Raw genomic sequence first — 17,669 nt, 5'->3', positions numbered from 1 at the left:
GCATGCTTTGCATGCAGAAGGGCCAGGCTGGATCCCTAGCTCTGCAAGGTCCCCTGAGCACCACCAGAAGTGACACCCCCTCCCACCTCCGCACTGAGCTGGGGGCAGGCCCTGAACATCGCAGGGTGTAGTCCCCAGATTGCACACAGGAAGACTGCTTTTTGTTTCAGCTCCAGCTTTCTTATCTTAACTTTTCAAAATTATCTAAGAGCTTGTAATTTTGGTTTCACTTCCACAGGGACCTCCAGGGAGTCAGGTTCCTTCGACAAGCCCTGGGATCATCTTTGCAATATGAGAAGCAAGCACACCTCAAGACTGAAGAGGAAAATCAAGCCTCAGTAGGAGGAAAAGGGGCGTTTATTTTCCATTTGTAGCCCTTGAATCGATTGTAAAGACAGACTGAATCTTGGAAGTCTTGGGGCTGGAGCGATAGCACAGCGGGTAGGGCATTTATCTTAAACTCGGCCAACCCAGGTTCGATTCCCAGCATCCCATATGGTCCCCTGAGAACCGCCAGGAGTAATTCCTGAGTGCAGACCCAGGAGTAACCCCTGTGCATTGCTGGGTGTGACCCAAAAAGAAAAAAAAAAACATCTTGGAAGTCTGAATAAACTGTTCTTACCTCAATGAGACCGATAATTATAATCAATATCATCACGACTACAATCACAAATATTACCACGATTGCTTTGGCCTCATGATAGCCATCATGATAGCCATATCCTGGAACTTCTTTTGTGAGCTGAAAGAAAAAGAACAATTGTTTTTATGCATTATTTTTGGGGGTCCACACCCAGCGATGATCAGGGGTTACTCCTGGCTCTGCACTCAGAAATCACTCCTGGGGGAACAAAAGGGATGCTGGGGATAGAATTTGGGTTGGCGAGGGGGCTGGAGCGTTAGCACAGTGGGTGGGGCGTTTGCCTTGCACGTGGCAGACCCAGGTTCGATTCCCAGCATCCCATATGGTCCCCTGAGAACCGCCAGGAGTAATTTCTGAGTGCATGAACCATTAGTAACCCCTGTGCATTGCCGGATGTGACTCAAAAAGCACTGTATCACTGTATCACTGTCATCCCGTTACTCATTGATTTGCTTGGGTGGGCACCAGTAATGTCTCCATTGTGAGACTTGTTACTGTTTTTGGCATATCAAATACACCATGGGTAGCTTGCCAGGCTTTGTTGTGTGGGCAAGATACTCTCAGTAGCTTGCCGGGCTCTCTGAGAGGAATGGAGGAATCGGCTGCGTGCAAGGCAAACCCTCTACCCTACCTGCTGTGCTATTGCTCCAGTCCAAAAAGCAAAAAAAAAAAAAAAAAATTGGGTTGGCGGCATGCAAGGCAAGAGCCTTACCCACTATCCTATTGCTCCAGCACCCAAGAACAATTAGACAAAAAGATGGGAAGGATTCTTAAACGTATTCTAAAGAATGACTAACTATTATTATGCAGTCTAAAACCCCATTCTCTCATATGAGTGGACTATAGGTTTTGGTTTTGTATGTTTTAGGGTTGTTTTGTTTTTGTTTTCAGCCTATCCCCAGGGTCCTCAGAGCTCCTGCTGGCTCAGTGCTCAGGGGCACTCGTGTTGAGCTTTCTCCTTGGCCCCAATATGTTCTTACAGAGCACACCAGATATGTTACACCATCTTGTCTGTAGCCTTTCCTTCTACAATTTATTTATCTGGTGTGTTAGGTCCTCTCACACCTCTCCTAGGAACAGTGCTACCTTTCTATAAATGAGCACAGGGACCATCATTATTGTAGTCAAAATTGTGTGGCCACAAAAAAGAGAGCGAGCAAGTAAAAGAGGGAGAGCCAAGAGACCCTGGTCTTCCTGCTCGTGTTCTTTCATGGCATGGCCTGAGAGCCGCAGAAGCCCCTGAGCCTAGTCTCTGTGAGATACAGTTACAGAGCTTTCCTGATTGTTATCCAGTGTCAGCCATTCAGTGCTCCAACACCTGTCCCTCCACCAGTGTACATTACCCCCCAACATCATCCCCGTATCCCTCCTGCCACCTCCCCCCGCCCTCAACCCACCTCTCTCTCTCTCTCTCTCTCTCTCTCTCTCTCTCTCTCTCTCTCTCTCCTCTCTGTCCCTCTCTTTCACCTTTTCTTTCCGCCTCTCTCTTTTCCCATTTCTTCCCTCTCCCTTCTCTCTTGCTGTCTCCTCTCTCCTCTCACTCTACACCCCCCTGTTGGACATTATAGTTTGCAATGCAGATACTGAGAGGTCATCATGTTTGATCCTTTACCCACTTTCAGCACACGTCTCCCATCCAGAAGGATCCCTTCCAACTATCATTGTTATCGTGATCCCTTCTCTATCCCAGCTGCCCTCTCTCCCAGCCCTTGAGCCAGGCTTTCAACTGTGGACCATTCATCCTGGTTGTTGTTTCTAACTGTTCTTGGGTGTTAATCTCATACTAAGTTTTAATTTTTTTTTACATCCCATAAATGAGTGCAATCATTCTATGTTTGTCCTTCTTCTGACTTATTTCACTTGTGAGACTCTATGAAAAAAAAAAAAAGTCTGTCCTCACCTCACTTTCGTCTGGCTGTTTCTGTTCACTCTGGCCTTCGGTATTCTCACTAATGTAGTTCTCAGTCTTCCACTGGTCCGTATCCCATTCTGGCTTGGGAACCTTTCCTTCCTCCTGCTCACTGAGAAGCTTCATCAGGAGGCCGGTTTCAGAGAGGATCTTGGCACACGCCACCTGCACCTGGGGCTTAGAGCAGTCCATTTTGAGAGTCCGCATCAAGTGAGCAATGAACTTCCTCACGTTGTTGTTGGGGATAAGGGACCGCAGCTGCTGGATGTATTCCATCTCCAGCTTGTCTCCTGGGTCTGGTTTTTGTGTAACAGAGACGATGTCCGTGGCCACGTTGTGATATTCCCACTGCATCTCGCTGGACTGCTTGACAGTCGGCGTGAGGTTGTCCACCATCGGGGCGTCCTTCTCATGGGAGGTGCCTTTGCTACCGACAGTTTTCTCTTGCAGCGTGATGCCTCTGGTGTTCGCCCCATTTGCAGCATGCGTGCTTTCTGCAGTCTTTTTTCCTGCATATGAGTGTGAAGGTTGAAAGGACTGGAGCAAAGGTTTGTCCTGATCTCTCCAAGACAGAGACTCCTCTCTTGGCGGGGACTTGATGAGGCTCTTCACCGCAGCGAAAGGAGGCCGCTTGGCGACTCGCACTGGCCTCTCGGGTGCTGATTCTTTCGTGTCCCTATTCGCGCTGGCTTTAGCCCTTCTGCTTCCCAGGTGAGAATAAGATTTCTGAAAATTATAATTTATTTTATTGTGTAGCACGGGGCTGGGAAACTTCATGTTCCGAACCCTGGCATCTGCGTCTTCTAAAACGCGGAAAGTATCCCTTAGGTCTTTGGGGTTCTCGGGTGGGACTTTAGAAGTGGCAGCAGATGGCCTGCTCATGGAGAATTCTTCCAGGGGCATGGAGAACACCGCCTTGTGCTCCTGGATGGAGTTTGACTCCTCATTGAAGGAGTTTTCCACCAATTTCCTGGGCCTCCCCGTCAAGGGAAGCTCTTTTTTCTGGAGGCCCCCGGGGTCCTTGAGCACGCTGCTCATCTGCAGTGGTTTCCTCTCCCTCTCTGCCACCTTCCCTAAGTGTTTTCTCTTTGGCCAGACAGTTTTCAATTTCTTCGGAAAGATCTGACGGTTCAATTTGGGCCCGAAAAGTATGGAACGGACCAGCGTGGCAGTTTTCTCTCTCTTCCTAGCTTTGTGGACTTTTGCTTGAGTTGCTGCATTTATCAAGCTTTTCAGAAAATGGAGACTTTTCAACTTATTGTATGTTGAATTGTTGGATTCAAGCTGTAGAGACATCGGAATTGTGCTGTTCTTCAAATGAACCCCAGGATTTGCTTTGTCTTTTACATCTTTAAAAAGGAGCTTAAGGAAGGGTAACAAGGTTGATTCAACATCTTTTATGTTACCTTCCTGGAAAAAAGGCATTATGTAATTTAGCTTATTCATCATATCGTTATCATTGAAGTCCAGCTGCTCATTTATGAAAAAGGACATTCTGTCTCTCTCTGATGAGGCCTTGTCCGGTTCTATGGTCAGTTCGGTGCTAGTGTTCTTTTTTCGGGCCTGTAAAGTCTCCATGAACTCCCCTTCTATATTATTTATGGATTCCTCATCTGTCAAAAAGGAAGAGCTTGCTTTTGATCATGAAAGATAACTGGGGAATATTTTGGGAGCATCTACAGACATAAATTTCAGGCAAGTAAATGAGTAATCAGTAAACAAGTGCTGTATTGGTGGGGGGGAGGCACAGGGAAACCCTAAATTGATATCTATGATTGATAACAACAAAAGGAGAAACAAAGTGGTCATCGCTATTTATTCAGAATAAATAGGGCATGAAATCCAGTACATGTCTTTATTATTATTCCACTGGGGGACAGAGTGACAGAAGAGCAGATAAATATTTGTCTTGTATGCAGCCAACCTGGGTCTGATCCCCAGCACCCTATAGGGTCCCTCAAGCCTTACCAGGCCTGACCCCTGAACACAAAGTCAGGAGTAAACTTTGAGCACCTGAGTATGCCCCCAAACAAACAAACACAGAAACAATAATGATATGATTATTCTACTGGTCCCAAAGGATCAAGTGCCCAGAATTCAAGACAAATATTTGTTGCTCAGTTAGACTCTTTACAGATCAACTATGACTTCTGTTTTATTTTTTGGCCATTCCCAGCCATGCTTCGGGGTTGCTCCTGGTTCTGCTCTTAGAATTCTAGGAATTTAGAATTGAATTTTGAATTCAACATAATCTGTTTCCAACTGTATTCTGTGAATCTGAAGGTATTTCAGATCATTAAAAACTAACTAACCTTGGGTCTGTGATTCAGCCACAGCACACAGGATTGAAGCACAGATGACTTAAATAACATGCATCTTAGAGATAAGTGACCTTCCTCTATGATTAGGGTGGAGTGTTTTAGATAGATAAAATTGAAGATTAAAACTGCGCAAGTTCCAAATTCTGTTTTAAAATCTACATTTTTTGAGTAAAAAAATGCCTATTTTAATGTCTACCTGCTCTCAATGCTTATTGGTTTATATAGAGTTAAACATTGAACTACTTTAATAATTTATTCTTTATGCTGATAGTTTTACTCTTTTAATAACCCAATTTAATACTTAAATCCATGTTAGAGTTTATCTTATCACTGTTATGAGCTAATTGAAAAATAGTACCATCAATCACTATTAACATTTGAAAACTTTACATAATGTATCACAGGGAGAGCAACGGGATTAGTTCCTGGTATTTCAAACAAATCACATATATTTGGCTCTTCTTTAGGTTTATCAGAGAAACTATTTAATAAATTTTACAGATATAATAATGGAGTTATTAGATAATTCAACCCTGAGTTAGAGAAGCATAAGAATAAGCCCAAGAAATTTGAATAGTTTAATGGACTACAAAAATAATCATTTTTTAGTTAGTTATCTTATGGCTCACAATTATCATGTGTCTGACAAAAGTTTAATAAAACTAGCCTGATCTTGATCATAATATGTACTAATCAAATATGTAAAAAGATATATGATAAAGTTTATACTTGGTGCTCAGAATTCATCGAAAAGATAAACTACACTTGAAAAATAATTGAGGTTTTTTTGGGGGGGCTACCTAGCAATGCCTAGGGGTTACTTCTGGTTTTGCACTCAGAAATCACTCATGATAGTGTTTGGGGGGCCATTTGAGATGCTGGGGATTGAATCCGGGTTGGTTACATGCAAGGCAATCACCTTACCCGCTTTACTATCTCTAGCCCAAGAGAAAACATCTTTATAATGGTTAAATTTTTACTTTAATTAAATTTTACATGTGTCTATTACTTATACTTGTTTGCATAATTGTTGATAGCATACTTTTTAAGTAATCTAGAACCACCTTATGAAAGTAGATAAATGCCGGGCTAGAGAGAGAGTACAGAAGGTAAAGCATTCACTTTGCATGTGTCCAACCCAGATTTGATCCCTGGAATCCCACATGTTCCCTGAACACCAGCAGAAGTAATTCCTGAGTGCAGAGCCAGGAGTAATCTCTGAGCATTAATGCGTGTTGCTCCCAAAAGCAAATTAAAAATTAATCAACAAATCTTTTTTTGGTAATTATGGCCACCAGGCTGCAGCGATAAGAACAGCAGGTAGGGTGTTTGCCTTGCACCTGGCTGATTCCTCCATTCCTCTCGGAGAGCCTGACAAGCTACCAAAGTATCCCACCCACATGGCAGAGCCTGGCAAGCTCCCTGTGGCGTATTTGGTATGCCTAAAACAATAGCAACAAGTCTCACAATGGAGACATTACTGGTGCCCGCTCAAGTAAATCGATGAACAAAGGACGACAGTGCTACAGTGCTGCTCTCAGAAATTATTCTGGGTGGTGCCTGGGGGACCACATGGGAATCTGGGAAGGAAACTTGGGTTGACTGCATGAAAGATAAGCACCCTCGGTCTGGAGCAATAGCACAGCAGGTAGGTTGTTTGCCTTGCATGCAGCCAATCTGCGTTCGAATCCCAGTATTCTATATGGTTCCCTGAACACTGCCAGAGCCAGGAGTAAACCCTGTGCATTGCCAAGTGTGACTCAAAAAAGCGTAAAAAAAAAAGGCAAGCACCCTCTCCATTATACCATCTCTCTAGTCCCTCAACTATGATTTATTATACTCCCATACCTTTATCCTGTCCTGCCCATAAAAAGAGAGAGGACATTTCTCTCTACCTCTTTTGGGTGCTAATATTCTTATTACCATCATAGACGAAGAAGAAATTCCTCCAGAAATCAGGTCCTCATCTGAATGCACCCTTTCTCCCCCTACCCACTAAATCTTTTGCTGATTAGCCCTTAGCCTCATATTGTTGAATCTGGGCAGATGTCTAAGGATATGTTAATGGATTTGCCAGAGTATATGTCAATGTGCAATGTTGAGAAAATCTAGATGCTTGGGAAACTGTATAGGATGCCGGCAATGGAACCCAGGTCATCTGTGTGCAAGGCAAGTCCCCTACCCACTGTACTATCTCTCTGGCCCCGGAAATAATATTGGAGCTCCCAAAATTGGGGAAAACAACTCTTATTAGATGTGTATTTTGCCTTTACCTACTTCCTACTATTTTCAGCTCTACTTTAGGGAACCGTACAAAGTTTCTGACTGCTTGAAGATCAAGTATAACATTGTGCAGTTGGGTTTCTTTTGGGGGGAAGTGGGGCCAAACCCAGAAATGTTCAGGGGTTACTTCTGTCTCTGTGCTCAGGGATCACTCCTGGCAGTAATTGGGGACCATCTGGAATGCTAGGGATCCAACCGAGGTCTACTGTATGGAGGGCAAGTGCCCTAGCTGCTAGACTCTCTCCAACCAAACTTTAATGAAGAATTAAAAATGCTTTTGGTGGTGGTGAAGTTTAGAGGGGGAGTTAAAGGAAGTGAGGAAGAAGCATGGACTTGCAAAGAGTCCCAGACTGGGATCACACGATGTAGGCATTAGGCACATTTAACACTTTTAGTTTTGCTGTTCCTCACCTAAAAAAATAATATTAGTATTGTATTCTGAATTTTGATTGCTTGGTTTAGTTATTCTCTAAATAAAATCACTGCAATTGGGGTAACGTGGTTATAATAGTACCAATGCAATTGGTTTCCATGTACAAAGTGAACTTCCCTGGACCACCGCTGAAGTGCCGAGACACCATGGTCCGTACAGCACCTCCAGTCTGACTCTTCTTCCCGCCACCCCACTAGGTTTGATGTTCATCTTATGAAAAGTGTTTCCTAAATGATTCTTCTGCCCACCTCTGAAAAGGGAGTAATAGACTTTCTAAAAGTTGATTTTAAAAATAACACTAGCTTTGTGTAAGAAGCAAAGTGATTTGATGTGCCCAATTGCTGATAGCGAATCTGATTCATAATATCCCAGCGTGAAAACACTTTTGTGGGCGGGGTATGTGTATGTGTGTGTGTATGTGTGTGTGTGTGTGTGTGTGTGTGTGTGTGCGCGCGCGTGAGTGCGTGAGCACGTGTGAATGTGCCACACTCAGCGGTGCCCAAGGGATACTCCCAGCAGTGCTTGGGAGACTTTTGTGGGGGTTGAACCCACACCTCCCACATGAAAAGCATGTGGTGCAACCTATTGATCTATTTTCCTAAAAGCACATTTTGGAAGTTATGAAGCTAAGGTCAGTAAACTTACTGTGTGGAAAGATACTTAAGAGCACCTGAGTGCTTTGTAGATGGAAGGGTTAAAATTCAAAAAAGTCTCAGAGGTGGGGATGGTCTAAGAATCCCGGAGACCATACATCCTTAGAAGGACTGAGTGGCAACCTCTGCTTAGAAAACCAGAAATTCTCAGTCTCTAAGCAAAACTTTCATAAGACAGTATGACTTGTACTTGCCTATAAAATTACAAAAACACATGCAATAAAATACCTACACCTGTCCTGTGAAGAAAAGGGCTCTTGAGATCTGTTCTATATAAAATCTGCTTACAAACTGCATTCTGTGGCTGAGCTCTCATCTGGAGGACCAGTACCTTGCCCAGAGTCTGGCCCTCATTTGTGACCATTAGTGTTAGCTCCCGTCCCCACTTTCATCTCTTTTCTTCCATTCCTCTTGTCTTCAGGTCATGCATAGACTGTTAAGGTAACGATGTGACTGAGATGCAGACTTTTACCAAGGGAAATCGTTCTTAGAAATATAGGGAGTTGAACTCTGAATAAAAATAATGCAACTGCATAATCAGTTTAAAATGGACCATCAGTGATTAAAATTAAAATGAAATATAAATTAAAAAGCTATCAGCAGGCAATTCAGACTCACCACAGTGTGTGCTGCTGGTACATTCACAATGTAGTTTGACTACTTTGCAGACAGAGTCTATTTTATTCTTAAATTGGCAGAGGCAGCAGGTGAGATGCCTAGGTAAGATCCTATGAATGAAAACACAGAGAATTAAGTGCAGAGTAAAGGGGTTACTGTAATAGGTAGAAGAGGCAGCCAAAGCCACTGTGCAGCTATTCAAAATGTTCCTGAGAACCATGGATGAGGCGCTGCTCGAACTCGGTGGTGGTGGGAACCCAACTGGGAGGTGATGCATGCAAAGTGTGTACCTGAACTCCTCTACTATCACTTCAGCCCTCAGAAAATTGAGTTTTGTTTTTTAGTCATATCTGGTGGTGCTCAGGGGTTTCTCTGGCAGTCCGCTCAGGGATCATTCCTTGCAGGCAGAGAATGCATAGACAGTGCCAAAGACTGAACAAGGGTTATTCACATGCAAAGCAAATACCTAACTCACTATCTTATCTCTCCAGCTCCCAGATAACAATAACATAAAAATGCCAGTTATAACCTGGGGAAATCTGAAAGCACTTTTCCAGACTGTAAAAAAAAACAGGGACTAGAGTAATAGTATAGTGTAGCAGGTCTGGCATTTGCTTTGAGCACGGTCGACCTGGGTTTGATCCCCAGTATCCATGAGACACCAAAAGTGTCTCTTGAGTATCTGAATTTAAAAATATTTTTTAATGGGACGAAGAAATGAACAGAAACTTTTCCAAGGAAGAGATATGAATGACCAAAAGGCACATGAAACAATGCTCTGCATCACTAATCATCAGGGAGATGCAAATCAAAACAACCATGAGATACCACCTCACACCACAGAGAATGGCACACATCCAAAAGAACAAAAGCAACTGCTGTTGGAGAGGATGTGGGGAGAAGGGGACCCTTCTACACTGCTGGTGGGAATGCCGACTGGTTCAGCCCCTTTGGAAAACAATATGAACGCTTCTCAAAAAATTAGAAATTGAGCTTCCATTTAATCCAGTAATACCACTACTGGGAATATATTCTGGAGAAACAAAAAAGTATAGTCGAAATGACATCTGCACTTATATGTTCATCGCAGCACTGTTTACAATAGCCAGAATCTGGAAAAAACCCGAGTGCCTGAGAACAGATGACTGGTTAAAGAAACTTTGGTACATCTATACAATGGAATACTATGCAGCTGTTAGAAAGGATGAAGTAATGAACTTTGCATATAAGTGGATCAACATGGAAAGTATCATGCTAAGTGAAATGAGCCAGAAAGAGAGGGACAGACATAGAAAGATTCCACTCATCTGTGGAATATAGAACAACAGAGTAGGAGACTAATACCCAAGAATAGTAGTATATAATACCAGGAGGTTGGCTCCATAGCTTGGAATCTGGCCTCACATGCTGAGGGAAAGTCATCCCAGATAGACAGGGGAACACCAAGTAATATGTGATTGGAGATCCTGCTCGGAAGGGAGATGCGTGCTGAAAGCAGACTAGAGACTGAACAGGATGACCACTCAATACCCCTATTGCAAACCACAACACCCAAAAGGAAAGAGAGATATCAAATTGGAATGCCCCGCCACAGAGGTGGGGTGGGTGGGGGGGATGGGATTGGAGGTGGGGTGGGAGTGATACTGGGTTTATTGGTGGTGGAGAATGTGGAGAATGGACACTGGTGGAGGGATGGGCTCTTAAACATTGCATGAGGGAAAAACAAGTACGAAAATGTGTGAATCTGTAACTGTACCCTCACTGTGAATCACTAATTAAAAAAAAATTGAAAAAAAAAATCACACCTCAATTAAACATAGCTTAAGAAAAATAAACAAGCAGGGGTATGATGCCAGCAGCAGGTCAGTCTATACCTGCGGAGCGAGTGCATCAGCAGCCAGATGGACCCTTCTGGCTTCCTGATAACCCAAAATTGCTGATGTACCTGTGGCTGAACTCCAACAACTTAGGGCAAGTTTACCAAGAAACTAAGCAGCCAAAAGTTTGGTATGTGGGAGCCAACCCACAAACCACATCTGGCTCAGTTATACAAGTTAATTTACCGGCCATATTTCAGAGACCCATAAATCTCAAAAAGAGATCAAAAGCCGCACTTAGGGCTGGTCGTGAGGCGCCCTACGGCTAAGCCGGCATACCCTGCAGAGCATATGCCAATAGTTTATTTCTCTGGAAAAGATAGAAACAAGGGCCACGATCCAGAGACACACAAAAGGATCTTTGAACTGAGAAGCTCTCTGCGAGATGCCTCCGGACTTTAAGCCAGGCCAACTTCACTGGGGAGCCTCAGACAGAGGCAGGCATCATCCCTCCACCTGCCCCTTAAAAACCCCGACAGCCACCAACTTCCAGAACCCAATGAGAAGTGCAGGTACGAAGGTTCAGTGACAGCAAATTCCAGGCCTCAAGGGATAGGGGATGGGCCTGTCCCTCTCATGCCCCCGACTCCCCGTGGGAACCTGGAGGTCATGCCCACAAACTGCCTTCGGCTGCCACTTAAGCTCTTTAATGATCATGATCCAGAGATACACAATTTCTGAACTGAGCAGCTCTCTGCAGAGATTTCTCCACACCTAATTATTTAAACTTTTAGAATTCCAGGAGCACACAGCCCTCTTGTGGCCGTATGACATCTTATACTATTCATAACAAGCAATGCAAAAGAGCATGGGGGAGACTGTCAGCCAGAGGCAGGGGGAGGGGTGGGACTGGGAGGGATACTGGGGACATTGGTGGTGGAAGATGTGCACTGGTGGAGGGTTGGGTGTCTTATCACTGTATGACTGAAACTCAAAAAGGGAAGCTTTGTGACTGTATCTTACAGTGATTAAAAAAAATTAAAAAAGGTGTTAGGCTGGGAAACTCAGTCGGGCCCCCCAGGGCTTAAAGCGCGGCCCGGGAGAGCGGGCCCAGATGACCGGGTGGGCTCCGTGCGGTATCGGGGAGGCGGGCCCGTCACCTGGCCTCGGTGCCGCGTCCGGCCGGGGGCTTAGGGCACACGCCCCGGACCCCAGGGCTCCGCAGACGGGCCGGCGGCCCCTGCACCCCGGGGAGCTCCAGGCATCTGCTCTGGGCGCGCGGCTGCAGCGACACACTGGCACAAGGGGTGTGTGTGTTTCTGTGTGTGTGTACACAATGACACAATGGAAAGAGTTCAGGATTGTTGCGGGATGGGTGTGTGTGTGTGTGTGTATACGTATGCACAATGAAAACAGTTCAGGGTTGTTACAGGATGGCAATTTGCAGGGTTGCATGATGCAGCACCCCAGGGAGAGAGGGGTGTGTGTGTGTGTGTGTGTGTGTGTGTGTGTGTGTGTGTGTGTGTGTGTGTATACGTATGCACAATGAAAACAGTTCAGGGTTGTTACAGGATGGCAGTTTGCAGGGTTGCATGATGCAGCACCCCAGGGAAAAAAAAATTAAAAAAATTAAATTAACATTCTGAATAAAAAATAGTAATGTGGAGTTCATGCCAAATTGAATTAGCTTAATTAATGGCTGAATAAATAGTAGTACTCCTACATTAAAAAAAAAAGAGAAACAAAAATAAAAAGTCTTAAAAAACAAAGTGAAAATAAATGTCAGAAAAATCAACTTACAGTTTTTCCAATTCAAGAGTCATCATGAGGATGTTTTGGACTGGTCCAAGCGACACTTGTGTTGCTCCCATGTCTCTGAGGGACAAAGCACAAGCATGATGAGAATCCAAATACAGAAGCTCTAGAGTTAAATAGATGAGATTAAAGAGGCATAACTTTGATTCTGGCTTCGCTGTAAAGCCAGGTCAACTGCTTACTCTAGACCATAATTCCAGAGAGCTCTTACAGAAATAAGAGATTTCTCTATCATCAAATTAATGACAATTTGGTAGACTAAATAAATTTCCTTCCTTCTTTCCTCCCTCCCTTCTTCCTTCCTTCTTTCCTTCCTTCCTTCCTTCCTTCCTTCCTTCCTTCCTTCCTTCCTTCCTTCCTTCCTTCCTTCTTTCTTTCCTCCCTTCCTTCCTTCCTTCCTTCCTCCCTCCCTCCCTCCCTCCTTCCCTCCCTCCCTCCCTCCCTCCCTCCCTTCCTTCCTTCCTCTAAATAAATTTCCTTCCTTCCTTCCTTCCTTCCTTCCTTCCTTCCTTCCTTCCTCCCTCCCTCCCTCCCTCCCTCCCTCCCTCCCTCCCTCCCTTCCTTCCTTCCTTCCTTCCTTCCTTCCTTCCTTCCTTCCTTCCTTCCTTCCTTCCTTCCTCTAAATAAATTTCCTTCCTTCCTTCCTTCCTTCCTTCCTCTAAATAAATTTCCTTCCTTCCTTCCTTCCTTCCTTCCTTCCTTCCTTCCTTCCTTCCTTCCTTCCTTCCTTCCTCCCTTCCTTCCTTCCTCCCTCCCTCCCTCTCCTCCCTCCCTCCCTCCCTCCCTTCCTTGCTTCCTTTCCTTCCTTCCTTCCTTCCTTCCTTCCTTCCTTCCTTCCTTCCTTCCTTCCTTCCTTCCTTCCTTCCTTCCTTCCTTCCTTCCTTCCTTCCTTCCCTCCCTTCCTTCCTCCCTCCCTTCTCTTGTCTCTTCCTTCTCTTGTCAATTTAGACTTCTCTTTCTAAATTGCATCTACTTCGTTTAATGTTTCTTTTTCATGTGAGCTGGGGGTGGCCTTGGATTTTGGCCACATCTGGCAGTACTTGGGAGATATGTTGGGTGCTGTACTTGTGGGTTGCACTGAGTAGAACTCTGGGGAACACATAAGGTGCCAGAGATTGAATCCAGGCCTCCAGCACCCAGTGCACAGGCTCCAACCACTCACCTATCTGGTCCTCTTTTATTTACTTTCTTTTTTAAATAATGTTTACATTATTACTCGTTATTTTCTGGAATAAATAATACTTCTACACGCATCTGTATGTTTCTTATCTATATGTACTCAACATTGCTCTTTTCCTCTTTTGGCTGTTACCCATGTACATTATTTCTTAATGTTTTCCTTTGAAAATAAATCTCATTTCAACAATCCAGTGTTAAAATTAAAACTATAACTTTTAAATTCAATGCAAGACACATAATCTATGACAGAAATGGAGAAAAATAAAGACAGCAAATCATAGCAGAAATCATATGAACTACAAAGCTATTACAATACTTACAGATATTTTAATGCTGGTAATTGAAAAAGATATGAATCTTCAATAGTTGTTAGAGGATTATGACTGAGAATTCTAAAAAATACAATAAAATGAAAATTATCTGCATAATCAGTAACTAGGATTGAAGTTTTTATTTATTTTACTGGCATGGAACTTGAAGGTAAAAAACATTATTTTCTGTGATTATCTATAATCACACTTAGAATCCATAAGGCATTCCCCCTCCCTTTTGTAAATCTTTTTTGGTCACGCCAGTGATGCACATGGGTTACTTCTGGCTCATGCACTCAGGAATTACTCCTGGTGGTGCTTGTGGGACCATATGGGATACTGGGAATTGAATCCGGGTCACCTGTGTGCCAGGCAACCGCCCTACCTGCTGTGCTATTTCTCCAGCACTAAGCATTCTCCCTTTGGAAAACACTCAAGTCTCTAGATGATAAAGTAAAGGGGAAACGGGGGGTGGGGTGGGTGGAGAGGAGTGGGAAACAAAACAAATCTACCGAAAAAAAATATATATGCTAACAAATTTTCCCAAGTTGAAAACCCTAGGAATAGGGGCCAAATAGTACAGCAAGTAGGGCACTTGCCTTGCATGCAGCTGACTTGTACGTTTCATCCCTGGAATCTTATATAGGCCCCAGAACACACCGGAGTGATCCCTGAGCACAGAGTCAGGAGTAAGCCCTGGGAACCACTGGGTGTGTCTTCCCATCACCCCCAAAGAAGTAAGAAAACCCGAGGAGTGATGATGTCTGCAGGAAGTCCTTGCTCTGAAGCAAATATTATTTCTTTTTCTTTTTTTAAAAAAATTTATAATGTAGGAGTACTGCTAGTTATTCAGCCATTGATTAAGCTGATTAAATTGGGCATTAGCTCCACATTACTTTTTTAAAATTTTTTAATTCTATAAGTTAGTTCACAATGTTTGATTTCACTCAACATTCAAACACCAATGCCACCACCATTACACCTTCCCTCCACCAAATTTGGGATGTTTCCATCCCAAGCCCTGAACCCTGTCACAAAGCACAACCGAAGTAATATATTTTGTATTGTCTGTTATGAAGAACTGCTGAGCATTCTTACAAAAAAGTGTTCATATAGGAAACAGTGTGAACATTGTTCTATTTTGGCAGAAACCATTAAGACATTCTGGAGGATATCACTAGCATGTTGTTGAACTTTGGGTGGTGTGAACTTTGGTATACATATCTGAAAATATGTATATATGCATATATATATTTCCCCATATGACTTATTGCCTACTATCTGAACTCCATCAAATGTGGTGTTGTAATTATGGAGAATGGGTAGGAAGTGTTTTATGACGTGTTGTGCTGCCACTTTTGCCGCTGCACAATCCAGGAATAAGTTTGCTCATAGGTGAGGCACAGCCCAAGCGCATGGGGCATAAAAAGTGATAAACAGGAGAAGAGATGAACAGGAACTTCCTCAAAAAAGAATACAAATGGTCAGGGACCGAGAGATAGCATAGTGGGTAAGGTGCTTGCTTGGATGCAGCAAACCTGGGTTCAATCCCCAGCATCCCATATGGCCCCCGAAGCAACATCAAGAGTGATTACTAAGTGCAGAGTTGGGAGTAAGCCCTGAACATGGCCAACTATGGCCCAACTCCCAGCCCAAAAGAAATACAAATGACCAAAATGCATATGGAAAAAAAGGTTCTATATCACTAATTATCAGAGAAATGAAGATCAAAGCAACAGTGAGATATCATCTCATACCACAGAGACTGGTACTCATCAAAGAGAACAACAATAACTAGTATTGATCAGCATTTGGGGGAACAGGGCCCCTCATTCACTGCTGTGAGAATGCTAACTGATCCAGCATTTTTGGGAAGACAATATGGACATTCCTCAAAACACTAAGAATTAAACTTCCATATGACTGGCAGAGGAACCCAGGTGTGCGGGACCCGGGGCTTAGATCTCCAAGGCTGCTCGGATCGGGACTAGGCCTCTTGCACCCAGATTCTCCATTTTCCAGTAGCTAGACAGTCACACCCAGAAATCTCCCCCAACACACACACACACCATGTAATCCCTTCAATGCAAACATCCAGAGAATATAAAACCAAGCTTTCTGAAGCGTGCAGATGCAATCACACAACATCTGATAGCCTAGTTATCCCTCTTGGAAAACCTGGCAAATTACTGAGAGTTTACTGCCATTAAGGAAAGCCTGACAAGCTCCCTGTGGCGTATTCATATGCCAAATACAGTAACAATGATGGGTCTCATTCTCCTGACCCTGAATAGCCTCTAATGAGGCACCATTGGGAAGGACAAGTAAAGAGAGGCTGCTAAAATCTCAGGACTAGGATGAATGGAGACGTGACTGGGCCCACTCAAGCAAATCATTGATCAACGGGATGACAGTATATACATACCTCGCAGAAAGCCCGGCAAGCTACCGAGAGTATACTGCCCACTTGGGCAGAGCCTGGTAAGCTACCTGTGGCGTATTCGATATGCCAAAAACAGTAACGATAGGTTCCATTCTCCTGACCCTGAAAGAGCCTCCAATCATTGGGAAAGACAAGTAAGAAGAGACTGCTAAAATCTTAGGGTTGAGAGGAATAGAGACGTTACTGGTGCCCGCTCGAGTAAATCGACAAACAATGGGATGACAGTGATACAGTGATGACCCAGAAATTCCACTCTTGTGAATATATCCTAAGGGCCCAAAAGCACAATGCATAAAAGACGTCTGCACTCCTAGGTTCATTGCAGCACTATATACAACAGCCAAAATATGGCAACAGTCCAAATACCAACAAACAGATGACTGGATAAACTATGGTATAGATACACAATAGAATATTACCCAGCTATAAGAGGAGATAGAGTCATGCAATTTGCTGCAATGTGGATAGATCTGAAGAGTTTCATGCTGAGTGAAATCAGTCAGAGGGAGAGGAACGGACTCAGAACCATCTATCTCAAACTTTGTAGGGGAACCTCAAATGTCCAATGCCACGGAAACAAAGAGCTGAACTGATCTTCAGTAGGAAACTTGCCACTGGGGCAGAGGTGGGAGATAAGTTAGTGAGGGGAACAGTAGGACAATGAGATGGCTGGAGAAAGCGCCTGGTACAGGGGCAGAGGGGGCGTGGGGGAGGGAGTGGGGGAGATGGGTGTACAGTGAGTAGGGCACTTAAAATTCACAGCTCCCAAAGTGAATTTTAAAATGACTATAATAAGCATGAGAAGATAGTTAATGTCTTGCCATTAGCAGAACATAAATCCAAGCCACAATCAGATACTACTTCATACCCAGTAAGATGGCTAAAAGCAGACAAAAGTGCAACCAGGGTGATGGAGAAATTGAAATCCTTATGCACTGCTGGTGAAAATATAAAAAGAGGCACTGCAGAAAAGCTTGATGGTCCCTCAAAAAAGTTAGCCATAGTTACCAAAGACTCAGCAATGTAATACCTGGATATGTGTCCAAGAAAAATGGAAACGTGTAAATACTCAAAAATGAGTATTCATAGTCGAAAAATGGAAGGGGCACCTGAGCACATGCTTTGCATATCAGTACTTTCTCTGGCTGACTTCTTCTGCATTTTAAAATGTATGCGCACACCTAGCTCATTCATTGCCTCTTTTATATTCATGACCTTATCTTTATGCTTTATGGAGTAAACTG

General features: G+C 43.7%; 1 protein-coding gene across 3 annotated transcripts in view; it reads right to left on the bottom strand.

Moving 5' to 3' along the window:
- The window catches only part of LOC129406471 (leucine-rich repeat-containing protein 37A2-like), a 47,145-nt gene that overhangs the window by 7,422 nt on the left and 22,054 nt on the right, over positions 1-17,669 (bottom strand). For 2 of the 3 annotated variants that reach the window (XM_055144339.1, XM_055144340.1), the window contains 5 exons: positions 13,992-14,063; positions 12,478-12,552; positions 8,861-8,970; positions 2,544-4,165; positions 623-742 (listed from right to left, as the gene is read on the bottom strand). In XM_055144339.1, the coding sequence (XP_055000314.1) occupies positions 623-742; positions 2,544-4,165; positions 8,861-8,970; positions 12,478-12,552; positions 13,992-14,063 (1,999 nt within the window). The remainder of the gene's footprint in view (positions 1-622; positions 743-2,543; positions 4,166-8,860; positions 8,971-12,477; positions 12,553-13,991; positions 14,064-17,669) is intronic. The other variant, XM_055144341.1, reaches the window with a different exon arrangement.

The sequence above is a fragment of the Sorex araneus genome, chromosome 7, assembly GCF_027595985.1.
Source record: "Sorex araneus isolate mSorAra2 chromosome 7, mSorAra2.pri, whole genome shotgun sequence".
Classification (NCBI taxonomy): domain Eukaryota; kingdom Metazoa; phylum Chordata; class Mammalia; order Eulipotyphla; family Soricidae; genus Sorex; species Sorex araneus.
Note: the sequence above shows the minus strand (reverse complement) of the source record. Positions and strands in the feature narration are given on the sequence as shown.